The sequence below is a fragment of the Brassica rapa genome, chromosome A03, assembly GCF_000309985.2.
Source record: "Brassica rapa cultivar Chiifu-401-42 chromosome A03, CAAS_Brap_v3.01, whole genome shotgun sequence".
NCBI classification, from domain to species: domain Eukaryota; kingdom Viridiplantae; phylum Streptophyta; class Magnoliopsida; order Brassicales; family Brassicaceae; genus Brassica; species Brassica rapa.
In genome coordinates, this window is record NC_024797.2 from 12,928,059 (window position 1) to 12,943,586 (window position 15,528).

At 31.7% G+C, this 15,528-nt stretch overlaps 3 protein-coding genes across 4 annotated transcripts; 2 read left to right on the forward strand and 1 right to left on the reverse strand.

The window, feature by feature from the left end:
- Positions 1–1,077: 1,077 nt before the first annotated feature.
- On the reverse strand, positions 1,078–2,583 carry LOC103858434 (protein JINGUBANG). The gene has a single exon (XM_009135796.3). The coding sequence runs from the start codon at positions 2,520–2,522 to the stop codon at positions 1,257–1,259; it is 1,266 nt and encodes a 421-aa protein (XP_009134044.2). The 5' UTR covers positions 2,523–2,583; the 3' UTR covers positions 1,078–1,256.
- A 4,108-nt stretch (positions 2,584–6,691) lies between these two features.
- On the forward strand, positions 6,692–11,817 carry LOC103858435. The gene has a single exon (XM_033289062.1). It carries the CDS (start codon positions 6,752–6,754, stop codon positions 7,091–7,093), a length of 342 nt encoding a protein of 113 aa, XP_033144953.1. The 5' UTR covers positions 6,692–6,751; the 3' UTR covers positions 7,094–11,817.
- A 299-nt stretch (positions 11,818–12,116) lies between these two features.
- LOC103858436 (serine/threonine-protein kinase STY13) lies at positions 12,117–14,759 on the forward strand. Of its 2 annotated transcripts, XM_033289060.1 has the most exons (7): positions 12,117–12,246; positions 12,578–12,806; positions 13,065–13,197; positions 13,298–13,493; positions 13,755–13,879; positions 13,961–14,119; positions 14,200–14,520. In XM_033289060.1, exons 2-7 carry the CDS (start codon positions 12,685–12,687, stop codon positions 14,518–14,520), a joined length of 1,056 nt encoding a protein of 351 aa, XP_033144951.1. In that variant the 5' UTR covers positions 12,117–12,246; positions 12,578–12,684. The 2 variants fall into 2 exon arrangements, with proteins under 2 accessions (XP_033144951.1, XP_018513483.1); XM_018657967.2 differs by lacking the exon at positions 12,117–12,246 and having other exon boundaries at positions 12,253–12,806; positions 14,200–14,759.
- The last annotated feature ends 769 nt before the right edge of the window (positions 14,760–15,528 follow it).

Consider the following 15,528-nt stretch of genomic DNA (forward strand, 5'->3'; position numbering starts at 1 on the left):
ACTTTTTTTTGGCTTTTTAGTGGATAGGCTTGGGTATTGAAGTTAGGTATCCGACATAAAATCCAATTTTGTTACATAACGAACTTTATTTATTGATTAAACCAATACATTATCATAAAGAACGCAAGTGCTCATAAAAGAGCACAAAATATCGACAATGGGCATTCCTTGCTGACAAATCCACACTACATTTATCGATTACACAAAAATATATTCAAATAGAGATGTAAACAATTTTGTTTTGAATGGTTTTATGATGTTGTAGTTTGTATGAGCAGTTAATGTAAACCGTTCAAAGAAAAAGCAGTTAATGTAAATATATTTAAATAGAGATGTAAACAATTTTGGTTATCCGAATGGGTTATGAACTTATGATGTTTTGTTTTGTAATTTGTACTGTTGAACAATTTTTGGAGTTGCTTGTGCAAGTTTCCTCTTACACAGATTAAAACAATCATTTATGTTATACCCTTAATTAATACACAGTATTATTTGATTATGTTAATTAATAAATTAAAAGAAAAAAGGTAAAATTGGAAAAACTATCAAATAAATGTATTAAAAACATAAAAGGACATTTAAATGAAAAATAAATTTTAAAAAATTAAAATGAAACGGATGGAATATTAATCTAATAATCTTTTGATTTTGGTATTCTAAATTAAGCTTTTACTTTCCTTTTATTTCTCTGCACAAAAATAAAATTATTCATGAAATATTTACCTTTCTATCTAAAGATATATAGAGCAAAATCTATCTTCGTTTTAAATCTACTTACAATATTGTGTACATGATAAAACTGGAGCAAACAAAAAAACAGATGTTTAAAGCGAATACCATGAAGTTATGTCTTTTCCCGTAATTAGTCACGCTATAAACAATACCGAATAGGCAATCTACTTGTCCCCTTTTGGATATTATATATGCTATTGCACTAATATAATAGACTTCTTTAACAAAGATTTTATACCTACTTGGTTTGATTAGATTCTGGTGAGACCAAATTGCTAAGAATTAGATTTTTTAAACATGTACTGGAAACAGGGGACTCGCAGTCAACTCGAGTTTATGTGATAGAATAGAAGCTCTCTTCTTTTATTCAAGTAACATACTCATCTCACACATTCCACACTCATTCATTTATTATCCCAAAACAAAAACTCATCAAGAAAACGGATCAACAAATATTAACAGAGGAAACAAATTACTAACAAAAGCCACATATTTTGTATCCCATCCAACTTAATTTATTTAAATTATAAGGTTGGTACCAAAATCTCCCAAACCTTAACTTGAGAGTCAAGTCCTCCACTGTAAATGTGATAAGAAGCCTCTGATTGTGTACCGGAATCACGAATGGCTCCGGTTAAGCATTTAACTGGTCCTCTATGCCCCTCCAACACAGCTAAGCACGAATAATCCGCCAAAGAAGATTTCCACAGCCTCACTGTCTTATCTGCAGAGCCACTACAGACTATGTCTGAAACAACCGCAAGGCAAAGAACAGACTCTGTGTGACCTCTTAGCCCTCCAGCAACACCAATGTCTCCACCTTCGTGGTCTCTTTCCCACACCAATATAGATCCGTCAGATCCACCCGAATACAACAGATTGTAACTGCTTAACGCCAACGCGTTAATACCCGAATCTTGCTCTGACAATGTTGCAACCAAATAATGTTTCTTCTTTTTCTTTTTCTCCTCATCGAGGTTCTTCTTCCTCCACACTTTAATTTTCCGGTCAGAAGACCCTGTGTATATATCTCCATTCTCGGACAGCTCAACAGCATTGATTGCATCGTCGTGGGCGTTTGTAATGGACTCTAGGCATTTAAAATCGGTGGTTCGCCAGATCTTGAGCGTCCGGTCCCATGAGACAGAATAGAGTAGTGCTCCATCTCTTGATAACGCTAAACCCGAAACCGCGTCTACATGGTGAACCCAAGAAGCTTTCTTGTGCCTCCTTATTTGGACTTGGTTGTTAGGCATCAAACACTTTGCCAAACGGTCACTCATCGTTGGCATCGTTGCTATATGCATGTACTTTTTATTACTCGCTTCTGCTTCTTCAACGACGTCGTTTATCTTCCAGACACGTATCTTATGATCTTGGTGTGCTGTGAAGAGTTTATCAGCCAAGATTACCAAAGACTTCACTGCTCCTCCGTCTCCTCTTTCTCCTGTTATTACATCGCCGTTGCTTGACGCTTCGGCTAATGTTTCCAACGAGGTTGCATCCCACAATCTTACAAGTCCGTCGCTGGAGCCTGTGTAAAGTCTCTTTCCTGCAAGGGTTAGAGATGAAATGTAAGAGGATGTGTGACCAACAAGAGTAGCGATACATTGATGAAGTGCCTGCGAAATAGATATTTGATGATCTTCATGAGACCAATCTCCATCTTCTTGAGTTTCGTGACATCGTATCATATTGTTTCTTATGAAGGAATATTTGAATTGATTTATTGAACAACTTACCAAAGTTTGTAGAGTTTTTATAAAGAGGAAAAAAGAAGATTGGTGCATAGAAAGGATACAGTTTGGGGGAAAGTAGTCGTGGAAACAACAATTGGCTCCAAGACTTGGACTATTCTTAATACTTATCAATTTGGACCCTTTACAATTGTGAGCAAATCTGACCGAAAACGAAAAGAATAATGTGACGGGAGGGTGAGTAGGATGCAATATATATATTTTAAATGTTCTATATATTTGCACAATCTTGTTTGGTAGATTTCTTTCTCACAAAAAGTGGTGAAAAAAGTTAAAAGTATGACCCTGTAGTATTATTTACAAGCTAGAGACTAGAGTTGTGGGATGTGTTCCATGCGTTGTGACTTGTGTGACACGTGCTATTTTCTTAGACGTCAATATGAATATGATCTTACAGTAGATGTGTTAAAAAAAGAGAAAATGGTCTCGAATAGCAAAAAAAGGAAAAAACATGTTTTTGTTTTGGAAGCTAGCATTTAATATAAATGGCTAAAATCACCAAAATAAGTTTCATTAAAAAGATAAAAAGATGTATATATATATATATATATCTGTTTAAGGATTGAAAATTTTCTTTTCGACATTTTTTTTTCGGTTTGTTTTGTTGGAAAACTTTTTTCCATAAAACTTTTTTGCGATTCTTTTTTCAAACTCTCTTTTTTCTCAAAAAAAAATTAAGAAAACTCTTTTGAATGTATATATATATATATCATGAATTTGGGTTTATGAAAACTTTCCTAAATAAGTATAATATCTTTCTAAAATTTAGTAAGATATTGATAAATATATATATATAATATTTTCATAAAATTTAGGAAAACTTTCATATGTGTATTTAAAAATACATTCTTAAATGTGTATTTAAGAAGACATTCATCAAAATATATTACGAATATTTCACTAAATTTGATTTATATGTATATTTAGTAAGATATTCTTAAATATGTTCAAAATCTTGCTAAAATATTCTTGAAAGACCTTTCTGAATATTATATCTCAATTTTTTATAAAAATATTATACATATTTTAAAGAACATTCATAAATTTTAAAATATGTTATATATTGAGTATATTTTCTTAAATATGTATATAAATCAAATTCAAAAAGATGTCAGCTACATTTAAGAAAAACTTTCTAGATATTCGTCTGAGTTATATTTAAGAAGTTTATTTACACATTTATGAAAGCATTCAGGAATTGGGAAAGTAATTTTACAAAGTTAAGAAGATATCATACACATTTAGAAAAGTCTTTGTAATTTATTTTAAAGATTTTTATTCTAAAAGAAAATTTTCCCAAAAGAAGATTGAATTTTTTTTGAGAAAAAGTTCTTTTGTTTTTTTGAAAATTTATTTATTTATAAATATTTAATAAATAATTACTTCAAATTATAAACAAAATAGATTGCCACTTACAACTTTAATGAAACCTTTTTTGGTCACTATAACTTTAGATAGCTATTTAGAGGACAAAAGCTTAAAAAGCTATTAGTGAGTTTTGGGCTTAAGAATAAGCAGAAAGTAAAATTGCTATAAATCAATAATTTAAAGATGAGAACAACTATTATTTATAAAGTATCAACAAATAGATAATCAATAACTATTTATTTATGGAGATTTTGTTCATATTCTTCAAAAGTATCTTTCAATTGATCTACATAACAAAATTTTAGATTAATTTATTTCATAAATTATTATGTATAGATTTGAAATTCTGATTACTAATATTGATATCATTCGTAAAATATATTTAATGGATTTTTGGATTATTCATATAAAATGATATATATTAGATGCTCAAGTTTATAAGAAATTATACTATTAATATCAATGATGAAGTAAAATAAATAGTACAAAAATGTAGAGTTATTCATAACAAGTAATTATTCCATCTTGAACTCTTCAAAATTTAAAATACATATAAAAACACAGGAAATAAAATCTATAATATTATTTGAGACGTTAGTTTGCTTATTTGTCAGGTTCTCCATAATTTTAGGCTGATTCATTAGTTTTACTAAACAACTAGAGCTTGACCGTGAATCCGCACGGATGTTATTTTTATAGAATAAATATATGAATCTTTTTACAACAAAAACATGTATTTATTGCAAACACATAAGTTAGTACGGGTGTTTGTTCAATTTGTAATATATAATATTTATGATAAATTGACGGTTATTATAAAAATTGGTTAGAAAATAATCCGATTAGAGAATAATTGTAAGTTTGGTTAGAGAATATTCTAGCAAAATGAAGAATTTGTGATTAATTAAGAGAGATATACTTTTTGGATTAGACATGTTTTATATGAATTGCAGATGGATCATTAATTACTAAACGGATGAGCAATATAGATGGGTCGTAAAAAATAGATTAAAATTGTAGATATTCTTGCAATACCAGAATAAGTATAAGGTCATATTTCATTTTCTAAAATAAACAAAATTATAAGCATATTGGTATATATAGTATTCAATCAACGAGTATGTTTAGATTTATATTATTAAAAATGATATAAATGCAGTGGTAAAAACTGTAATTTATAAGATGAAGTAAAGGATTTTTTTCAAAAGATAATTCAGATTTAATAATATAGATTTCTAAAACATGACATTGATAAACATGTCACAACATTGATAAACTATTATGCATTACAAAATGACAATGAATACAATACAAACATTCTTGGCCCTCATCCCCTCTCTTCCTAGTAAAAGATATATTTAACCTTTAATATATCTTAAATATACGGAGAATCTTATAATTCATGAATGAAAGATTACAAAGATATGAAAAAAAAATATTAAATAACTTTTAATGGATGGTTCAACTTAAAAAATCACACATGAATATTTTCGATGCAATTCTAATTCATTTCATTTGATTGTATCGTGTTTGAATTTTATCTACCATGAATATTTTTTATACGAAAGTACATGTTATTGGTTATAGACTATGTCAATTTTGGAACATATCCAATAATATTGACGCCCAACCATTTTTATTGGTATTATTAAAGAATGGTCCAATAATTATGTATGCAAAATAAACTCAGCATATTTGTTTTAAATTTATTTATTTTTCTTTATATTAGTAGAATAAAGTAAGTATAGATAAAATATTTGGATCCGAAAAATCGATCGGAACTTGATTTGAAAGTAATACTAAACACAAACTAAAAATGGTTAAGTACTCGAATGGATCTAAAAATTTAATATATGGATAATCAAACCTAAATCCGATCCAAACTGAAATATTTTAGATACCAAAAATATCTAAAATATAATTTTATACTTAAATATTTTAATTATTTTAAATTTTATATATATTAGATATTTAATAATATAAAATATCTAAACTAACAAAACATGTTCAAAATACTGAAAATATATATTTTTCTCCATCTAAACATTTAAACTGAACTATTTTTTATGTAAATTTAAGTATTTAGTCTTCCATTATTCATTTTTTTCATTATTAAAATTCTCATGTTTTATATTATTTTTATTTTTTGATTTTCATGATTAAATAAATTTGGATTTTTGTTGAAAATTTATTACATAATTAAAATGGATACCCGAACTCGAACCCGAACATGCAATGTTTCGAACCAAATTCAAACCAAAATAAACCAAAATTTGTAAATATCCGAATCATATTTAAATTTCTAACTATAAAAATCGAAAATCTAAATAGATCAACTGAATCTGAACGGATATATGAATATCGATCCCTTGAAAAGCTATAAGATAAATCTCTTATTACAACATAAATAAATATTTTAACAAATTATTTCACTTCGTCCACGGCATGCTACACAGTACACTGTTATTAAAACAAAAATATGAAAACTTTAGTGCCCTTCTGACAAAAAATGAAAATATTTACTACCCATATTAGATAATCTTCATCGATCAGAGAAGCCGAACATACACTGCTCCTGAATTTTTCCAAATAAATGAGGATTCCTTTGTTCCACCTTTCCCATGCGTCTGTCTGTTCAATGTTCTTGCCCATAGTATTTAAATATCATATTTTTATTGGAAAAAAAAAACAGAAAACAAAATAGACACCCAATGCCTTTATGTGTCTCCTACTTCATGAATTATTTTCTAAACAACCCATAAAACTCAACCTCTCCCATGTGCCCTCACATGCTTTCCAATGAATTACCAATCAATTAATTTCTGTTCTTTCAAGTTCCATTGAGCGTTGTTTACAACAAAAATAAGACGCCCACTTTTGATAACACGTTCACTATGGATCTCCGCAAAAGTAGAGCAACAACAACCACCGTTACTCTCTCATGTCTTCTCCTCGTTTCTTCATTCTACACTCTCTCCACCGCAACATCAGCCACAAATCCACCCTCGTACCAACTATTTCTATTTGTAGGATTCGTTCTAGCCGCAGCTTTGTCGCTTCTGATACTTGTCACTGCTGCACGAGCCACCATGGTCGCGTGGATAACAGTGATCGTCTTGCTGGCCTTCTCGGGTACACGCCGCCGTGTTCTGGCGAAGCAGGGAAAGATGATAACGACGGACGTGGCTATGTGCTTGGTCAGGGTTCTGATTAGTGAGGCAGATCCTCGTGGTTAGTCTGATGGGGTTAGTACGATGTTAAAGAGTATTTACTATATACATATTATCCATGTATATAACTTCAACTTATTCGTTTTGCGAATGATTTTCGGTTTTATTTTTATTATATAATCAAATGTAAGTTTCGAGTATCTATATATCTGTGTATGTGGAATTCTTCAAATGTTCATTAAATGCTAGTCAAGTTATGAGACAAAATTCAGTTCAAAACAAAAAGTTATGAGACAAATTTTTGGTGAACAGTTACAAAATAAGAATAAAATTGGGAAAATTGTTTTTTGGGCCAAAAAATGATAACTATGCAGTATGTCTTATTAGACTAATTTATTTTTTGTACCATTTTTTCCTCTAATACCTTTTAGTATTTTCCAACATAAATTAAATAAATAGTTTTACAAACAATTTTATAAAAAAAATAGTAACTATTGATAAAATACATATATCAACTTATTGGTATTTTTTCAGTTTTAAAAATATTTAAATCATAATTTCATAGTTTGCTCTACAAAAAGTAGAATTGACATTCTACACAGTAAAAATGTAATCTACTTTTTTCATTGAAATCTAATATCTTTAGAATATGTGATCTACGTAAATAATAGTAATCTAAAAATATTTGAAAAATACATTCCGCGTGTAACCTATCCAGAATCTACACATTACTATAAATGTAAAACCTATAGAAATCAGAATCTACACATTACTATAAATCTAAAATTAGTAGAAATTATCGATTTCAAACAAAATCGGAAATTAAAGCTAAATATGGTCACAACATATCTTAACAGAATCACAATAAATAGCATATTGAATAACATGCTAAAACTGAACCAGTAAATAATTGGAAGATCTTTTTTGTTCGGTTAGTTTTAGGTGATTAAGTTATATAACCAGGTGGAAGCACCGTAGCCTATTGGTTAAGGTTTAAAGGCTTTTACACCCAGGTCTGGGGTTCGAATCCCAGACTATGTAATTTATTGCAGATTACAGGAAATCCAGGTTTCAAGTCCCGGAGAAAGCGGTTTATTAAACAATTATGCAGACTACAGAGGAAATGCTTGCAAGAAATTTTCAACATGGTGCAAGTAAATTTGGCCAGACGTGGATCTTCATAGGACGTCTCAAGTGATGCAGTTAGGCGTAGATCTTCATAAGGCAGGTAGTATTGTCGGTTGTCGAATCGTCTATATAATCTTTCCTATATCATAATTGTAACATCGTAATAAATCAGCGTTAAAAAAAAGTTATATAACCATAAAAGGGAATGACATTGCTTGTAAATGTCAAAGCAAATCAATGGTAAATTTTTATTTGTAATTCAGTTTTAATAGAATAGATGTTGAATATTAAGTTATAGTTATGTATATAGAGGACAGTATAGCAAATGTCATGGGAGTGTTCACTTTTTATATAATTATATTACTACTATCATATAGTTGTATAACTATATATAACAATACCAAAAGAACATTATGGCGTTTAGTTGACTCGTTAGAGGTAGTATATATTAAAATTGTCTTAACATACATAAACGTTTAGTGATCCAACGTCTAAACAAACAAAATGTCATATTTACATACAGGAAATATACGGTTAAGATCAAAAGGAAATATTCCTTAAAAAAAGCTAGTGCACTGTTGGAATATATGAAAGAACTAAGATCTTCCAATTATTTACTGGTTAAAGCTATGGTTAAAGCAATATAAATGTCAAAGCTAGATGGTTAAAGCAATGTAAAATCACAAGTCAAAGAAGTCTCATGTTTTAATAGTATAGTAGTTTTACCGGTGATGTCTTGTGATTTTACATTGCTTTAACCATCATTTTGATTCACATTTTGTTCATTTATATGTATTTAGAGAACGTTTAGGTTTATAGTATTTGCATTTGTTGAAAATATTTTTCATGGAATTTGGAGCAATTGGAACATGAAATGAGGTTAAAGAGGTGATTTCGAGAGACAGAGTGAAGACAAAGTTTCACAGAGGCCAGAAGCAACGGTCGAGGAGTCCTAACCATAAGCTGCTGTAGACACATAGTGGGCAGGTGTAGACAAGAAGTGCCAAACTTGATAGCGGCAAGTGCAAGCCGCTAGAAGAAAATATGTACTTCCTGTTCGGAATCAGGAAGAGGCAGTGGTGTCATGTAGCCGCTATAAAAATAAATGCGGAGCACATTAGTGCTATCCATTGTTGATGTCTTTAGCAGCAGCTAGCATCCCAGTCTCCTACTACCAGTGATGGTCCACAGCGGTTTGTTGATCTTCAAAAGTCAATATTCGACCAAAAGGTCGACATTTTATTTAGGTTTGACCAAGGCTTGTTGGATCGACCCAGTTCGCATTAAAAACCCTATTTAAGTGGTTTGGGTGACAACCGCCGGTGGCTCTAGCTCTGCGAAGTTGGCTCTATCTTAAGACTAACCTCGATCCGAACACATTGTCCGCCATGAAGTAACGGTGACATCAGGATTTGCTATTCAATCATGTTCGTCGGAGTGGGGCTTCATGCTTCTATTATTTTCTTTCCTTCATTTGTGACTTTTTTTTTCTTAGATTTCATATCTTGCTCTAGGTCTGTTTTTTTTTTTGAGTTGCACTTCTTTAGGTTTTTTTGTTTTTCAGGTAAATATTTGTATTTTCTGATACCTTTTTGGGTTAATTATATTTTAATACAATATTAATTAAAATAATAATTTTAAAGAAACAAAAAAATGAGCATAAATAACAATTTATTTGATTTGTTTTTATGAGATAGAATAGGATAAAAGCGGCTGACAAAAAAAGAGAGGATACAAGCGATAAAAAGAACAAAAAGGTTGAAAGTTAACCTCGGGCGTTAGATCATATCTTTAGCAGTGGTTCATATTGAGTTTGATAGTGATCTTTCTTATTCTTTATTAACCAATAAAAATTCAAATTTTAATTTCTTTTGTATTTAAATTTAAATATTTTATTTACAATAAAAATCAAGTACAAAATACATATTTTTAATATTTTTGTTTGAATGTAAACCATAAATATAAAATTTTATAGTGTATATATTGAATTATAAGGTACTTTCATTTGAAAATCTTAATAAGGTTAAATTAAAATAGGAAAATCAATCTAAAAATGTATATTTTAAAGTTATAATATAAAATCAAAATGCATATTTTACATATGAAACTAAATTTTAAATATCATTATATAAATCATATGTTATTGATATTTTTATATATATAATAAATAGTTAAATTTTGGTATATATTTAAATATTTTTATAACGATTTTTATTTTTCTTTAAAAAAATAAAAAGTTTGTATAAGGGTTATATATTTTTATTATACAGGGTTTGGAATATGGGGATAGGAAAAGTTTTGTGTTCGTGTGATACTTTTTTGATGTCTTTTCTCTTGTTATTTTATTTTCCATGTCGAGAACGCTCTATAATCCTAGAAAGCTAAAATATGTACAAAGAAAATAGTGAAATAATACGTTGGATAATCAGACTCTTAACGACGCACATAGACATCTCCAATAAACGGCTTCTAAACTGAACACAAAAAATTTACAATATAAATTTAGCGTTAATATAAATTGAGTTCATTACTTTAGAAAAATCTGTTAGTATTATATCACTTTTTCTTCTTCCGTCAACACCTGAAAAGTTTTACATCTTTGATTAGATTTTCAGAAAATGATTTATTCTTCCGATGAATGGTATGATGAGTCTTACAATGTTGCAGTGACCAATCGCCTCATCGTATCGTTTAAGCTTGATCAAGCAAGCTGCCATGTTTATATAGGTGGCATGGGTTTTTGACTGCCAAAGCCATATCATGGTACTTCCCATACAGCTGAAACATAAAATCGTCCCCCATGTAGGCAATGGCCTGAGACCAAAAAAAAAACCATGATCAAAACCCGAAAGGGGAGACAAGAGTTTTAACAAGACTCCCACAGTATGATTGAAAACCAAATATTTTGACTGTAAATGTTAGAAAGAAAGAGAAAAGATCAATAACCATTTCATACTGTTGCATAGCCTCCTCCAATTTATCCTCTTTAAACAGATTGTTCCCGTCCATCTTCCTTCTTCCTTCTTCCTTCTGTCTGCTGCACCAATCCTTTCCTCCACAGTCATATCACTGCGAGCCTTTCCCTGTACAAGTCCATCCTCTCAACTCTCAAGTCAGCTTTAAACATGTGGAGTTGTCAGGGTAAGGAGAGAAGAAACTGCTCACTATATTAAAGAGAAGAACTTGCCTCCCTTGTTTCGTTAAATCCAACTTCAACCTCATATAACAAGTCCGCCATAGGAGGAACATTTGGAAAAGAAAAGTTCCCATCTTTCCCATATCCCAGTTCCCAGCCAATATGCAAGCGAGCGCACGTTCACCAGACTTCATGCTAGAAACACCGATGGCCAAACCGGCATTTCTTTTTTCTCTGCTCACTTCTTAGTCCACAGATACCGGTCTGAGTTTAGACTGAATGGTATTAGAGTTTAGACTTATTTTTATTTTGGTTAAAATAAATGTAATCTTTGATATAGAAATTGCACAATTTGTAAAATTAAATAATATTTTTTTATATTGTGTTTGTAGAGAAGACACATAAGCAAAATTTAAAAAATCACTTTTAAAATAGTGTCTAGGGAATTACCAAATCTAAATCATTTTTTTCTAATCTCCCTAATTGTCATACGGAAAAAAACATTCTGATAAAATAACAAAAGACATAGTGATAATAATTTCAAAATATGACGGATGAGAGAATAACTTAATAAAATTATGCATTACTTTTATCACATTAGGTTTTTAGGCTTTTTTAGGATGTTTAGCAAAAAAAAGAAGAGAGGTTTTTAGGTTTTTTGTTTGGCTGTAAAACTACTTCAGTTTAGTTTTCATTTCGTTGACAAAAAAAAAAAAGTTTTCATTTCTACGTTATATATTATTTCTAATAAATTTATCTTATAATGAAATTAAAATATTTATGTGCTACAGTCTAATTAAATTTCTAGATCCATCATCCCATCCCCTGATTGGTCCATACACAAGTCACTCGGATTCTCTCTCCTGCCTCACAGTCTCCACATCAAGATGAAGGCTCTGCTATTACCACCATCAAGGATAAATTAAAGAAACCTCCAAACGCAAAAGAGTTTGAGGCAAGTGAATTCCTCTAGGTTCTTGTTAGATCAAGCGTTTAATTTCTTCCTCTGTTTCTCTCTTTGTTTTGTCAAAGATTCTTCTATCTTATCCACTGTGTTTTTGAAGAGAAAAAAAAAGAATTATTTACTCTGTATTTTAATATATAATTTATATAAATAACTTTTATTAGTTGGGGGAGAGCTTGCCTGGTGTCGCCTTCTCCTCTCTCTAAGAGTTAAGCTTAATTTACGGACATGTGAAGATACTTGCTTTTGCCTCATCAAGGCCATGTTAGCCATTACTTATCTCTTCTCTTCTTTGCCTTTGTGAGCCCTTCTAAATCTTCAGAACTACAAATCAAGAAAGAGAGAGAGAGTGAGAAAAAAAGGAAAGTCTTTGGTATTTTCAGACAGGAAAAAATGTGGTTGCTTTGAAGTAATCAGGTGCTTGGGTAAATGCTTGCTATGGATTCATTGAATGGATACAGATTAGAACCCAAATGGGAAATTGATCCTCAACTTCTCTTTGTTGGGCCAAAGATTGGTGAAGGAGCTCATGCCAAAGTCTATGAGGGAAAGTAAGCTCCTTTATCTTCTTCTTCTTCTTGTTTTTTTTTTTACTTCAGCTGAAGAGATTATTGAGATTTTGAATTTTGGGAACTGAAGCACAGTGTTTCTTCTTTATAATGCTTGTTTAGTAAACTCATCTCTGTGGATTTCCATATGTAAGAAGATTGAATTGGAGAATGTTTGTTTGGTTCTTGATTTGCATTTGTGGAAAAAGGCTGAAATTGAGTTTGTTAATGGATTTCTACTGTGCTTTGGATCTGAGATAGATACAAGAATCAGACAGTTGCAATAAAGATAATTCACAGAGGAGAAACGCCAGAAGAAATTGCAAAGAGGGATTCAAGATTTCTAAGAGAAGTAGAAATGCTCTCAAGAGTTCAACACAAGAATTTGGTTAAGGTTCTGTTTTTGTCTTGAGATCTCTATAAGTGATTATTTGGCTTCAGTAATTGGCTTAAAAAGGTTTTTTACCTATGTCTTTTTTGTCTTGTGAAAACAGTTCATTGGTGCTTGCAAGGAGCCTGTAATGGTGATAGTTACAGAACTTCTTCAAGGCGGTACACTGCGTAAATACCTTGTAAACTTGAGACCAGCTTGTTTGGAGACTCCTGTGGCTATTGGTTTTGCGCTTGATATTGCTCGTGGCATGGAATGCTTGCATTCCCATGGGATCATTCACCGTGATCTCAAACCTGGTAAATTATAAAAAATAAAAAATAAAACATTTCTTTAAACAGATATGTCTCTATCATTCAATGATCTCTACTTAAAATATTAGCAAAAACACCTTGTTTCATGGAAACCACATGCTCAGATCTCAATCACAAAGAATCTTTCTTTCTTTTTTGTCTGACACCACACACGCTTCAAGTGCTTTTAATATTCTGGTTGGTTATGATTAGATTTAATCTTGGTGTTGAGTGGTTAAAAAATGATCTTTTTCTACTGTCTTGCAGAGAATTTGCTTTTAACTGCAGACCACAAAACAGTAAAACTAGCAGACTTTGGATTAGCAAGAGAAGAGTCACTGACTGAGATGATGACGGCTGAGACTGGAACATACCGATGGATGGCACCTGAGGTTCTTTTATCATTTTGACATATTTTTTTCATTTCTTATCTACAGTTACTTTAAAGAGAACAATCTTGCTGGATGTTTCAGTTGTACAGCACGGTAACTCTTCGATTAGGAGAGAAGAAGCATTACAACAATAAAGTGGACGCATATAGCTTTGCAATCGTTCTCTGGGAGCTTTTACACAATAAACTTCCCTTTGAGGGAATGTCCAATCTCCAAGCAGCATATGCAGCCGCCTTTAAAGTGTGTCCCACTTCCTTTTTTTTTTTGCTTCTCTTGGCATAACGTTACTATTTTTGTTTTTGACATATGTATTTTTACAGAATGTGAGGCCAAGCGCTGAGAGCTTACCAGAGGATTTGGGAGTCATTGTAACATCATGCTGGAATGAGGATCCGAATGCTCGGCCAAACTTCACTCAGATCATTCAGTTACTACTTAACTATCTCTCCAAAGTTGGATCTCCAGCTTTGTCCGCGATTCCACAGAGGATTCTAGCTTCTAAGAACTCACTATTGCCACCGGATTCACCTGGAACAAGCTCTTTGATGGCTACCAAGCTTGATGAATGTGGGGAAACTCCAAAGGCTAAAACTGAAGACAAACGAAAAGGTTTGTTTTTCTGCTTCAATCAATGTTATTAACACCTTTGATCAGAGAGAGAGAGAAAGAGAAACAGTTTTTGTTTTGCTCTGGATTAGTACCAGAGATTTGGTAGACCTTAAAATGATGAATTAATGATGTAATAACATCCTCCCTCTGAATTTGGAGAAGAAAAAAAAAGAATTGTTTATCTATATAAATAAAACAGCTATGTAATTGTGATGAATTAAAAGTAGAAGTAAAGAAGAAAAATGTATTCTAAAGAAGTTCATATTATTTTTAATTGTGTTAATTTGAGTTTACACTTTTGTATATCTTGGATTATCAAACTCAGAGGAAAATATGTTGTACATACACGAAAATTAAAAAAAAAAACCAACGCGTTTTAACAGAAAGGAAAGGCTCATAATCAAACCGAGACTGGTAAAAACCATGTTGTTCAAAATTGGACAGATGGGATGGACCCCCTGGTGCATTAACAAAAAAAATCTAAGATTAATGAATTAATTTTGAACAGTTTTTTTCTGGTTTTCAGATAGATATAAAATATTACTTATATGTTTTATGATAAGTATGTTAACGTGTTACAGCAGTTCAATGGTAAGTGAATAAATTTTATGGCCTTTACGACAAAGGTTCAATCTTGGTAATGTAAGTTTTGTAACGTCAAAGACATGTAAAGCTTGAAGAGAATATATAAAACACAGAGAAGAGAGAGAAGAATAGTAGATCGACCTTCGGGTCCGGTGATCGCCCGGCGCGTGAGCGTGCGTGCGGTCACCGGAGCCCCTAAAGCCACCTAAAAGTTTCCGATCTTCGCTTTCCTGACGTTCCCTCCCTCCTCCGCCTTGCCTGAGCTCTAGAAGAAGGTCGTCCATGGCGGATCTGGTTCTGGTGTAAAGGCGCGGTCGTGGTGAGGATGCGGCGGTGAAGCGCTTTCTGCGGCCTTTTGGTTTTATCTCCGGGAGGCGGAGGCTCCGTCAGCTCCGTCGACGCCGGTTCAAGTCCCCGCGAGGTGGAGGCTACGTCTAGCTCTGCTGTCGTCGGTC